The sequence below is a fragment of the Ischnura elegans genome, chromosome X (genome assembly GCF_921293095.1).
Source record: "Ischnura elegans chromosome X, ioIscEleg1.1, whole genome shotgun sequence".
Taxonomy (NCBI): Eukaryota; Metazoa; Arthropoda; class Insecta; order Odonata; family Coenagrionidae; genus Ischnura; species Ischnura elegans.
In genome coordinates, this window is record NC_060259.1 from 100,708,542 (window position 1) to 100,721,881 (window position 13,340).

Below are 13,340 nucleotides of genomic sequence, written 5' to 3' on the forward strand. Positions count from 1 at the left end.
CTATTACATGAGTTTCATGATAGCGCTTCCTGTCGGCAGATTGCTGGACCTACTAGCCTCGAAAGCTCTGTAACCTTAACTACTCGACTCGACATCCGTAATGCTACTCGAAACGCTCGAGTCGAGTACCAACTACTCGATCGACTTGAATTTTCGAGTACTCGCACATCCCAAGAAGATATGTGTTTTGTTATTACGATTACGTGGCGCGAAAATTCAAATGACTATTGGAAATGCGGTCCTATATTTTGTTGTTTGAAGTACTGCTGGAATCGGAATCGATTTTTCGCCTTGGCAAGTACTCGTTTTCGATTCCGGTTCTCGGCCGAGAATCGAGGAATCGAAGAATCGAGGAATCGAACCGACCCATCACTAATATATATATAATATTCTGCTCTTCATTTTAAGACGCAGCATATGCTTCTTCGCTAATCCGTTCCCTTTCGGTGCTTTTATCGTAGGTATGTAAACCGCCCAGGGTTATTTTTTTCGGAGGAACTGAAGATTTTGTACATTAAGTAAAATATTTATACGATTGCAATTGGTATCCAAAAAACCCTTAGACTACAGTCTGGCCGGCGAGAGTTGCCCGATCCACAGATAGTGGTCCGATGATAGCCAATAGGAGGGGCGGAGAACCCTATGCCAGCACGGTTTGCAGCCAACCACTGCCCCCAAAATGCATCTCACACCCTTGCCTAGTCATACAACGTTGTCGCATGCATGTGGAGCTATGAAACAAGCCTGTAACATCAAAACAAGCCCTTTCTTCGAATCACCTGAACAAGGGGTTGTTCCTTTGGGTCCCTCTAGGTCGTCGTCCCTTCCGGCTCATTTCTTCTCAGAAGCATTTTGTTTGCATGTAACGTGGGTGTTCCCCTTTCTTACCTGGCTACCTTACACCCTAACCCGAACTACTCTCTGCGGCCAGACTGTATAGAGGGGTGAACTCAATGCACCCGATCCTTTGAGCAAGATCCAAGGCAGAGTGCTGATGGAGCCTCAGCATTCAGCAGAAGAGAGCGATTGAAAAACGTCTACCATCCCGTCGACTGGATGTGCCCAATCACATGACAACGGAGTATTGGGGTTTGGTTAAGAGGTCGGTGTTCACTCGCTTGGAGGGGCGAAATGTACTCAGTCTCAGGGGCGTCGTAGTGTTAGGTGGTTTGTGCAAGTGCATCATATCCGGAAAACGTAAATATTTGGACATTAAAATTATAGACGAGAGCAAAAGTAGCTGGACTTTAAAGACTGATATCCGGAGGCAGTTTGGTAATTCGTCATTTACGTAGTTCACAACATTGAAGAAAGATACAATTCATGCAGTAGTGAACGAACTAGGAACACCGAGCAGCCAAAAATATTTGTGGCAAGGGGAACTTCCACAAATGGAATCTGCACTATTCAAGTGGGTTTGTCAACAAAGGTCTGCAGGACTGCCCATAAACGGTATGATGTCAAAGACGAAAGCTGACTACATTACCAATGGGGAGAAATTTCATTAAAAAATCAAAGAAATATCTTCAACCACCGAATCATGCCGTATTTTAGTGAATCTTTCGGCCAATTTACTCAACTGACTGATGTACTGATTCCAAAACTCGACAAAACTGATATTGTCGGCATGATGTATCAGCAAAATTATCCAAAAACTTCCACCACATACCAAGCACATTGATCCCGACCATTTACGCTGTTTTTACAGCTTTCTTCGGCGATCAAAAAATACAAGAAAGGGAATAAAATCACCGAAACTGGGGGAATTATTATTTTATAAAATTGAAAATCCCCCGTTTCTTTCTTTAAATATGTCAATACTCAACGATATTGTGCCTAATAAGGACTCTCTCCCAGTCAAACTTCGTTAAATACCATGGAAACAAAAGAAAAACTGTAAATACGAATGATTTTGAGACTGCGGTGGGTTTATTCGACTCCTTCGGGTACAACGAGCGCTCGGTTTTGCAAGTAATTTGAAAGGGATTATGAGCACTCGTTAAAAGCGGGCTTCTAAAGTATTTTACATGAGGGGCTGGGATTGGAATTATGACTTAGTTATGAGGAGATTTCGCAAAACTTTGCTATGAATGTGTTTCACTGTAATTAATCACAAACTAAATTATGTTAATGTATTGATTAATTACTGAAGTCAAAGAAATATTTTTCTTGAGTGTTATTGGATTAAGATATGTCATTTGTTTTAAGCTCACAGAGAATGGAAACTTTACTTACTGCTTGGTAGTGTGACATATCAAGGTAAATATCCGTTCCAGGGATGTTTCCCAGCTGTACAATCTTAAGCTTTTGGCCAAGCAGAAAAATTGTCACCACTGACAGAAATATTCCTATTCCTAGCCCAATGTCTATATCAATGACAACAACACTGATGAAAGTAATGAGCCAAACCAGCCCATCTTTGGTAGAGTGATGCCAAATAGCTTTCAATTGAAAAACTTGAACAAACATGCCTTTCAATGAAACTATGACCAAAGCAGCAAGAACACACTGAAAGAGAAATATTTTCACATTACAATATTATAATAAAGCTACTAGTTTCAATGTCATCCTTACGAATGATAAAATCAACCAATGGACTTGTTCTACTACTAGAGTATGCTATCTTTTGTAGCTCAGTTTGAAGCAAAGTTACATTTTGTTTTGCAAACTTAAGCTAGCAACAACCATATTTAGAAGTCAAACCACATTAGGCAAATCATGGTTTGTAAGTCATACAACTTTTTTATTGTTTTGTAGCATTCCAACAATCCACTATCCTCACAATCATTGGCCCAAGAACTTCATTTCAAAATTTCTGCATATCCCAGCCACTTTTCTCAAAAGAATGATAGAAAGGCAAGTCACTCATGCATCACTTGGAAAACAGGCTGGTGCCATGCTCTGACCAAATGAAAATGAGCAAAGTGGTAACAAGGCATAAGTTCGATAAGATTAGAGTATGAGCAATGCTCTTTAACCTTGTAAGCTAACCTGGGGTAACGGCTCAAAGAATGGTCCAATCCATAACAGCACCAGTAGCAAGCAGAAGCATGATACCAAACTAGCAATCTGAGTCCTTCCACCACTGTTCTTTTGGATGAGACTTCTCGATAATGATGCCCCAAATGGCAGGCAGGAAAAAAAAGATGCAAACATGTTTGAAATTCCCTTGAAAAACAATGAAATTGTCATCATTAAGCATGCCCTGACTATTACCTTTATTGTTAAATTATTATTTTCATGGCACTCAACTCACTGATGCTAGAAGTTCCTGGCTTCCATTGATTTTGTAGTTACATTTTTTAGCGAAGAATGATGCCATTGACATGTTGACAGAGAAAGATACGATTGCAATTATCAGACCATCAATAACTATGTTTAGCATAAGCTCAAAAGGAGGCACAGACGGTTTTGGAAACCTGAAAATATTTATAATAAGAACAATAATATAAGTGAATGTAAGGCAAATATCAGCACATCAGAATTTAAAGTTAAAAGCTTCTTTTCCTTCGTAATGGCAAAATTTACCTGTAGGCATTGCAATGCAACAACTCATAAAAGACCTTACACAAATGTTTTTGAATAGTTTCTTTTCCCATATCTCAGATGGAATGGGGTTGTCATCCGTGTATCCATGAATGCAGCCAACATAAAAACTACTAGACCTTTGCGGTTGAGCTGGTGTGGCTAAAGGAAGTGGAAGGGGTAAGGGGAGGGAAAGTTTCTCGACACGTGACTTTCCATTGGCCAAACAGCGGACAGTACACGTGGCCTAGTGCTTCAGAAATTAAGTCGCTCTCAGACCTCCATCAAACTAACATCCTGAATCTGCCCGTGGAGCAGTGTTGCCAAACCTCACATGTTCTCCTTGTTAAGCCTTTAGTATGCCTTTCACCAACAGTGCTGCATTCAGTGTGGTAGCTGAATGGAGAAGAAGGGATTATCCTCCATAAATTCCAAATGAGTAGGTATATTGCCCCTGCGCAGGGCCCAAAATACCAGTGACCACCCATCACTCACACTTTTTCAGTGACAAACTCAGGGGGACAAACTATGTACATTTGGCAACAAGAGGAAGGGAAGGAACGTGCTCCCTCTGTCTTTCAAGCAACGAGGCTATTAAACAGGGAGCTAGGGGACCAGCAAATCTGATCTTGCAATTTTGTGACGTCATAGGCTTCAAGGAGAAGCAGCGAAGCCAGGTGAGCCACATGATATACGCAGTTTGCATTTCCAGTCTGTCTCGTCTTGCATGAGTGTGCTCATGCAGCGCTTGTTTCTTTCAAAATTGTGCTATTTGGACACGGTTGAGTAGAGGTATAGCCTTGTTGTAACTAGAAAGCCTCGCATCAATCAATTAGAGTTTAAAACAAATAAATACTGTCAGAAATGTAATGTGTTCGGTCTCATTCTTTTCTTTTTTTGCACATCATCCAATTGCCAAAAGCTATTGTTAGACACCTCTATGGGTCTAATAGGTGACTCACATATCAGTTTCCCACAGAAACAGGGCGAATTTGAAGCAGGTAGACTAAAAAAGGTCAGTCGTTAAGATGGGGGAGGGGCGAGTAACTTAATATTTTCCTTCAAAGCTAATGATTCATGGTCTATTCGCTCGTGGAGAGAAAAAAAAAATGTTAGAGGCATGAGCCAAGGGCTCATGTAAGTTGAGGGAGGGGCTTAGTGGTTTTGCGAAATGTGCTATGTAGTTACTTTCAACATGATTATTATCCCACAGCACTGAGCCTCCCCCTTTGGTCGTTCAATCTCTTGGGGAGATTCACACTACGTGCCCATCATATTTCACCTTAAAAATTTCCATGGCTGAAATTCTGCTACCTAGGGAGCTGCGAGAGCTTTTAAACAAAATGGTTCATGACAAGGTTAGGACAAGAATCGCAGTGTATTGGTGCATACGAAAAGAGAATTAGAACTCTTTTCCACTCTCATAGGATACACTGAAGCTTTAATTTAAAATTTCAGATCCAGATTTGATGTCTGCCATGACTTGGAATTTGGTATATCCGGTGAAGGGCAATATCCACGGACATTTAGATCCAATGTATCTGATCCGACCATCCCTACTTAAGATTCACATCATCATATTTCACCACCTCCACAGTTTTCAGAAGATCAAACAACCAGAAAAAGTCCAACGAGTGGAGTATCCAGTCCAATCAGGCTGCACTGAGACATAATCTGTATTCCTGTAAGGTTTACAGGCAGATGCTTTACTCATTATGCCACTGAAACTATTATGAATTCTAGCAGTTTCAACTCCAAGTGTGTTGGCTGCCTTCACAGATACCCAGATGACAGTAAACCTCATTCCAGGTAATACATATATAGCAGAGACAATCTGTAAAAAGAAATGGAGAAGAAGCTTGGAGGAGGATTTTTCAATGCAATGCATTTGACTGAATCTTACTATAATGTAAGGTATGAAGTATTAAAATTCCTGGTAGCAAGAAAACCCTCCAAGACCAAATTTTCAGAAGACAGACTCATTAAAGTTTTTCTTATACTCTGGATACACGGATGCAAATGAGCCTTGCATTCATTTTGTACAGTACTTGAATTAGTGCAAGTGAATGCACCATGTCACCCAGAACCAAGAAAGATAATAAAATTGTGATTGGGGAAGAAAAATTACATCCTGTTAAAGCATATGTATATTGAAAGCACAAAGAGTCGGCAAAATTTTAATTAGAAATTAAGCATCTGAAATAAAATATTAATGAAATGATATTTTTATATGCTAATTCAGTGAGTTAAACACACCCAGTAGGTATATCTCCAATAGTTGTCACATTGTAATCACTCAGGTTTCCATACCATGATGCCATTGCTCCAAGAACAACAGTTATAAGCTCAATGGGTAGAGGTACTGGTAACTTTTTGGTAATCACTGGCTGGAATATTAAAATCAGAGATATAAATAGATATTGCAGTAAAAAAAGAATTGAAAACAATATATGACTGAACTGCGAGTTTATTGAAGAGCTTATCCATCACTATTTCACAAACAATGCATTTAATTCCATATCTTAACAACAAAATTCACAGCGAAAGAAAAATCTATACATTAACATTAAATCTATAATGTATTACCATCTTTCAACAAATGAAGCTCCGGAGGAAGAACATGTTTGCAATATGAAAAGAGGATTGTTCTCCTGGTTAGACTTGGTTCTATCAAAGGTAAATAAAATTTGGGTGAAGGAGTGACGATGGGATATTGCAGAGTAATGAACTAGTACATTGTAACTCATAGGTTACTTTGTGTTGGGCCCTCCCACTTGTTAGCACTTTTGACCACCATGAGTTTCTTCACATATTTCCTGTGATGCCATCAATGATTTTTTTTAAATTGCATATTATTGGTTACAATTGCACATGTAGAAATATGGCAAATAAATCTTAAATGAAATTGACTGTTTTGATGAGCTGCGGTCTTAATGACCACTTCAGTCTAGATTCATGCCTTAACAATTGGCCCTCAGCACCCATGGCATCAGTAATCCTCCGGGATTAAACTGCTCAGAGGCCAATACTATGGCATGGCATATCTGGTTTTTCATTGGCGGTCACTATGATGGGCATGGTGCTCAACATGCTATGTGTTTTAAGGTGGCTCCCTTTTTTGCAGTAAACTCTGTAGCAATGACAATATGTTGTCACAGAGTAGGCTAACTTCCTCACAGGCATTTTGTTTAAATGGTCTCACAATTCTTCCTCTAGGGGTGCTTCCTATAACTCCTACAACAACAAGCTATTTCTATGCTGAAAACTAAATATCCTCTCTGAAAAAAAATTCAAACATATACACCAAGGATGAAATTTACCATGAACAAAATAATTTGAGTAGCCTCCGTAATAATTCAAAATAATTTGAGTTCCCCGGATTCGAACCTGGATCTCCCAATTGCTGGTCAGCTATGCTACTAGTTACACTAGCAAGCCATCCATGGCAAATCTCAGACTGAGCTTACCAAACAAGGTGTTGATATCTCAAGTTTACACTGCGGAGGTCATGCTTACTAAGCCACTGTCGGAGAAATATACCCTCTTTTGTCCCCATTCCACCAAGGGTACTTATTTTCCAAATCACTGTACGAAACAAGTAACTTTGTACACAGTAACGTGCATGGATGCAAAGTCATATATGCCAAAAATGAAAAATTAATATTTTCAATTGAGACACAATAGAATAATGCAAAGGAGGATCCTAAGGGCAGTCACACATAGCATTTATTCAATGTGCACTACCACCAAAAGGCAGCACCACCCAAAGGAAGGTGAGCGGAGGACCATTGGTGCCCTCATGTAATTGGACCAGGGATTTTGGTGCCCATAATTGAGGAGTAGCATCCCTGATTCAGTTTGAGCATCTCCAACTCAGCAGGAGGACCCTCACTGCTAGTGCAAGAAGACAATGAAAATCTGCAGATATCGTGGAGTCTATTTAGTTTTTCAAACCTACACTGGCTGTAATTATCAAGCATTAAACTTCTTACACTACTATTTAGAGTTCTGTTTATTTGATCAACACGAGCACACTTAAACCTCAACTCTTAAGTAAAATATCTAACCAATTGTATTGTGTAAGAAATCCTATTTTATAATAATTTTACCAGTAATACTCACTTTTGCAAGCTCATTATAAAGGACAAGAACAATTATCACTGGTATGCTCACACCCAAGGCAATTAGATTTGTTGTTTCGATTTTTTTGAAGAGATCCACATAAGTCTGCGAAAGAAAAACAATGAATTAAGTGAAGGAAAAATCTGAAATTTCTCTCTGAAATCTCTGAAAATCCTCTCATTGAAATTACCGCAACTTAAAATAATTTTGACGAAGGAAATAAATGTGGGCACTTTTCATTTCATTTGCTTGCTGAGGGCATTCATTGAACTTCACAACACAAATTTGGCATTTTTCCAATCCTAACAAAAGGAGGTCTTAGAGGTTAAATATTTCTTTTGAGGCTGATGATGAACATTGTTAATAAGTTCACCTCCTCAAAATTAAATCACACGATAAAATGAAGAACACAAGCTGATGTTTTGCCGTGAATGCATTCACAACAAAACATCAGCTTGTGAATGATGCAAGGAATGATCACTAGGAGCCCTATCCACTATGGCAATCTCTCAGATAGTTCGTGGTTGGTTCTCGGAAAGACGGGATAATTTTGGAATGAGCTATCCACTAAGGTCCATCCGAACTTTCTATTGGGGAAACTCATCAGAGAGCAGCAGAAATGATGGAGGATCTCAGAAAATGATTTCCCATTTCTCAGAATCAGAAAGTAATGTTCCAGCCAGTAACTTATGTCATATTTTTATATCGTAAGTGTGCCTGCAGAAACTGGTACAAAGGCATAAGTAAATTGCAATATTGGCATAGTATTTGTACAAAAAGTTATGGGATATGGATAGTTATGTATGTACAGAGTTAGGCATTAAATAATGTTAGAGAAAAAACCAGTTGAAAAAATGTTGTGTTAAGGTTAGTGAAAAAATGTTAATTTTAATAAATATTGTTGTTCTAGGTTACAGGAGACTATATCAGCTAATTCTCTCAGCATAGTGTCCTGGTCAAGGGAATGATTTTTTTCCCCATTGAATCATATCCTCAACAGTCTAGACCATCTTGTTTGGTATAGTCCACAAATTTCCAAGAAAAGGATAGATGCGACAATAACTTAACTGGCTAAAGCATTTGACCAGAATTTGGGGAATACAGGCACGAACCCCAGTCAAGGAGACTGATTTTTTCTCTGTAGATTTGTTGCACAAGGGTTACTTCCTTCATATTAGTTTTAATATTTAAATGGATTTTTCATGGTTACCTAAGCTAATTTTAATTCTGAATCATTGTAGTATCATATTTTGCTCAATAACCGAAGTTTACCAAATTCAGTACAGATACTAGCCCAAGTGGTTCTCTAATAAGGGTGTCATAGGAGCAGAGGGAAGAGCTCCTTAATTTCATGGTGGAAAATTCGGGGTTGGCCACCAACAAAACCGTTGTAATTCAAATTAAAAAAATTGTCTAACGAGCCCATTGCAGCTAGTCCTCATATTTGTTCATTATTTGTAACAAGATGTTTTCCCACACCACCTCACCTACACGTAGCAAGGCAGGGGCATGGGGGGGGCTCTCAGTCCTCCCTCTTTCAATCCTTTTTTTTTCCTCCCCTTACCCCAGGATGCATATGCTGAAGAGACCACTATTCCAAAGGCATCCATCCTCTGAAACTCCATTTTTCAATAGAGCCACATTTTATCATGTCCGCCATACAGTTGCAGTTAAGCGCTCTAATGGGGATCACACCTTGGGCGTTTGGGCTGAAATTTGAAAAGCATTACATAATGCCTTGTACTATCAATTTTCTTTGAATTTTCATGTTGCATTTGGATTTCGATCGGGAAGCTTTTGAATTACTGCTTTTAGGATTTTAATGGACCTCTTGGTCTCATCTACTTTTGTCACTTACTGATTGTTACAGTTCTGTACGACGTTCTAAGAAATCACAATTCTCAATTGTGATAATGTATTTTGATTTTGTTAACAAAAAAAATTTCAACTAAAGGACGTCAATCATTTTTAGTAGAGATGGGTTGGTTTCGGTTCCCGGTTCTCGGTACTGCCGGTACTTGACTATGGAACTGGCATTGAGAACTGATCGCATAAAGTAGGTTCTTTGGAACTGGCTCGGTGCGGTGGCAAGGATTTGAATTTGGCGCCCAAAGCCGAAATGGTTTACGGCGTATTCAAAGCCAAAAAGTGATAAAAAGATTAAAAATGCATACATTACTTTCCAATTGCATGGCATCCATGTTTTTTTCCTTTGAGAGTGGCTCACTAACACGCGCATTTAAGGATTCGTCAGTTCGTCATTCTCGCCAAAATTATAACATTTCAGTAGCCGCAGCCGCTTTCAAACGAGCTGACCATTTGCCTCCCGCCGTCCACGGCATGGCGCGGTTCTTTCAACTTACCATAGGTCTCTATGTCAAATGAGTAGATTCGCACCGTTGACGGCACGGCACCCATTTCAATCCGGCCCGGCGATAGGACGTCTCCAGCGTGAATGAAAGACGATATGACTTTTCCCCGGCCGCCTTTCGTGAAATTCAGGTCGCAATTCAACATAAATTGTTCGTTGGGAGCGCGATCTTCAAACGATCAACGTGGGATAATGATACTTCCGGGAACGATGGGTGCGGGGAAAAATTACATTGCCTTTATGGAACTTAATTTGGGACCAGGAACGGCAAACGATGAATACGAGATAACGATCAATGCGGGAACGATATATTGGGATTCCACTGCACAGGATTAATGTATGCTTACACTGTAGAATTATAAAAACTGAGATTATTACATGTTTTGGGTGACAAATTTTCAAATCTACCACATACCATTAACAATGCAATATCCTTAGCTGATTATCTGATTTTTTCTACCCTGTAATGACAAATTGTGCTGAAACCATGTTACATGTGGTAATATGATGCATGTTCAAAGCAAAGATTCTTTTCATATCCATTGATAACACTAAGGACAGCTGGGAAACTTTAAACTGTGCAAAATCCATATTATTACAGTACACTCTCATTATTACCAATAGGGTAGTTTCCTTCATCAAAGAAAACGAAAGACATTGATTGCGATTCGTTACCCACCATTGGTGTATTCATAATATATAAATTATTTGGTTTTAGAAATCCCAGTTTAGACGAATGTTAATGGTCATTTTTAACCCCATTTGAAAAAGGCCAGATTGGCATTCATGCAATGCCACTCCACGTGACGCCACAGGGACCTATACGAGCGGATAGGAGTTTTACATCGTCTGAGATTACCTATTCATGCATGAGGCACAGAGCTCAGGGAAACATGTCTTAATAATCACCTATTAAAACTGCCTATGGTCCGAAAGTTTCCTTCGTTTGATAAGGTATTTATAATCCTCATTTAAGCCAAGCGCTACCAGCTAGCAGGGTACTCTGCTACCTGCTAGCAGCCTGCATCGTAGCGGCGCTCATAGCCTCGCTCCAAGGTCACCTCACACAGCGACAGTGGGAACCATAATGACATCACGCATGGTAATAATAGATATCCTTAATGCAGTCCATGTAAGAAAGTTCTGAAGAGAATCCTCAAAGAATTTGTATCCTTACAAATTCAACCCAAATAGCATTCCATACATATTAATTTTTGCATGTATCAAACTTGTATTACTCTCATTGATTCATGCATAAAATTTGAGTCGTTAAATTAATTATGGAGAGAAAGAATCTATTGAAATAATCAATGACAAGAGAAACTTACATAAATAATTTTCAGTGGACCCATGAAACGTGCGACCTTAATCCCAAAAAGATGCTTCACTTGACTAGTGGCAACATGAACGGCAGCACCAGTAGTAAAGCCACTCACTAAAGTATCTGACAAGAGCACACTCAGACCCCCAAGCTTGAAAACTCCAAGGAAAAACTGAAAAAAATAATCAACATCTTCTTCATTTACAATAACAATTATATATGCACTTAAAAATTTCAACAAAACAAAATACAATTTATTGCATTCTTCATCATGCCATGTATTCCGATTCATTTACTCTAATCTAATCTAAATATTTTTTCCAGCATATAGAATAAAGTTTTCAAAAGTCTCTCAGGAATAGGGCTCTTTCTATTCAACTCACTACATTTACAGATATGTTTGGGTCAAAATGAAGCAGGTACTAGAATTCTGCTGCAAACTTCCACCACAGAGGCTTAATTTAACACCATAGCTGACAATACTGGCACAAAGGGCATCATCACAATAGTCCTTCTCCCAACTTTTAGGGTAATAAATTGATTATTGGAGGAATAATGAGATCTACTAAGGCCCAGATAACAAGAAGGGCATTGAATAACAAGATGCAAGGATGTTCTAGCATTTGTAGATCAACTACTGAAGATGGAAGAGGGTGGGGGAGGGGGTAGCACGAAGGGATACATTGTAGCAGTTGTCAAATTTTTTACTGTGGGATGTGGCATGCTTAGGGACCAGGAAAGAGACATTTTGGCAGGAGGCATGGTGATTGTTCATTCTTATGCCAGCTGACCCAGTGAACTTCGTAACGCCTAATAATCAATTAACAGTTTAGTTACACCATTTATAAATCAAGAGTGGCTGCACTTATTCTAATTAATTTTGACTTATTATATTAAAATACGAAAAAAATTCAATAAACCTACAAAAATAAGTATGTATTACAATGGCTCGTCGGATAACATTTTCTTCATTCGACCAACATAGGAGAGATCAGGGCACGTATACGCGGATTTTTTCAATGAATTCTCTAATTTCTAAACTTCAACACAGGAAATTTTAGACATTGTGGTACTATAAGGCAGTTAATTAAGTCAAAACTTCATGAATTTAGTTGTTGGCATATTTGTGTTTTTAATGGTAAAAAATGTTTGTAGGTCCAAGTCTGTTGTGTAAACTTGCCCTGTTCTTGGGGCAAGTTTACTCAACTCAATGTTTGGCTGATGCTCAAAATCTCATGAAAATAGCCCCCTAGGGAGCATCAATAATATTTCATGACTTACCGTGTGCTAATAATAACTTGGTTCGGAAAAGTGCACCCTGTAAACCTGCCCATGCTTCAACGTGCCCCGGCCACATTTGGCTATGTTCTACTCTTGAGTCAAGTACCTTCTGATATATGTACAACAGTTATTGTTTTGTTATCAGGCCCAAGAACAAATAAAGTGGATGATTTACCAACACGTGAACATGCCACATATATTTGACCATGAGAAAAACATGGGTTTTCTAAATTCAGAAACAAATACATACTCACCTTGTGATTTGTTAATCATCATCGCAAATGCAACACGAACTGGGTAATGGGTTTGTTTAAACTCAAAGGGCATATTAGTTGGGGTCATGAGAATCCTCAGAATGAGAACTTCCTCAACTTTGAATTTTCCCTTGAAGTTACAAATCATCATAACCACAACGCCAACCTTCAGCTGAAAATTGAGCAGTGGGAAGCCAGGCACATCCAAAAAGTTATAAAGATTCAGATGAATAGTTGGTGACTTCATCTTCATTTGTGACACAGTCAATAGATTTGATAGAATGCAGAGTAGGTATCAATGATTTGAATCTGAATTATGAAGTTTAAGTCATCCACATCTTCATTCTTAGCCACCTGCAAATTTGCTCACTCACACAACCATTTGTGTTTTCAATATGTGGTTATCAATCATGTTCAGGAACACTTTGTTGATGATCTCATCTTTCATTGAAACGAAGTTTGCTAA

The 13,340-nt window shown here is 38.8% G+C and overlaps 1 protein-coding gene across 5 annotated transcripts in view; it reads right to left on the reverse strand.

The window, feature by feature from the left end:
- The window catches only part of LOC124170647 (solute carrier family 26 member 10-like), a 50,780-nt gene that overhangs the window by 13,603 nt on the left and 23,837 nt on the right, over positions 1-13,340 (reverse strand). For 4 of the 5 annotated variants that reach the window (XM_046549513.1, XM_046549510.1, XM_046549511.1 and 1 more), the window contains 6 exons: positions 11,347-11,511; positions 7,648-7,752; positions 5,782-5,912; positions 3,257-3,419; positions 2,992-3,168; positions 2,236-2,508 (listed from right to left, as the gene is read on the reverse strand). In XM_046549513.1, the coding sequence (XP_046405469.1) occupies positions 2,236-2,508; positions 2,992-3,168; positions 3,257-3,419; positions 5,782-5,912; positions 7,648-7,752; positions 11,347-11,511 (1,014 nt within the window). The remainder of the gene's footprint in view (positions 1-2,235; positions 2,509-2,991; positions 3,169-3,256; positions 3,420-5,781; positions 5,913-7,647; positions 7,753-11,346; positions 11,512-13,340) is intronic. The other variant, XM_046549514.1, reaches the window with a different exon arrangement.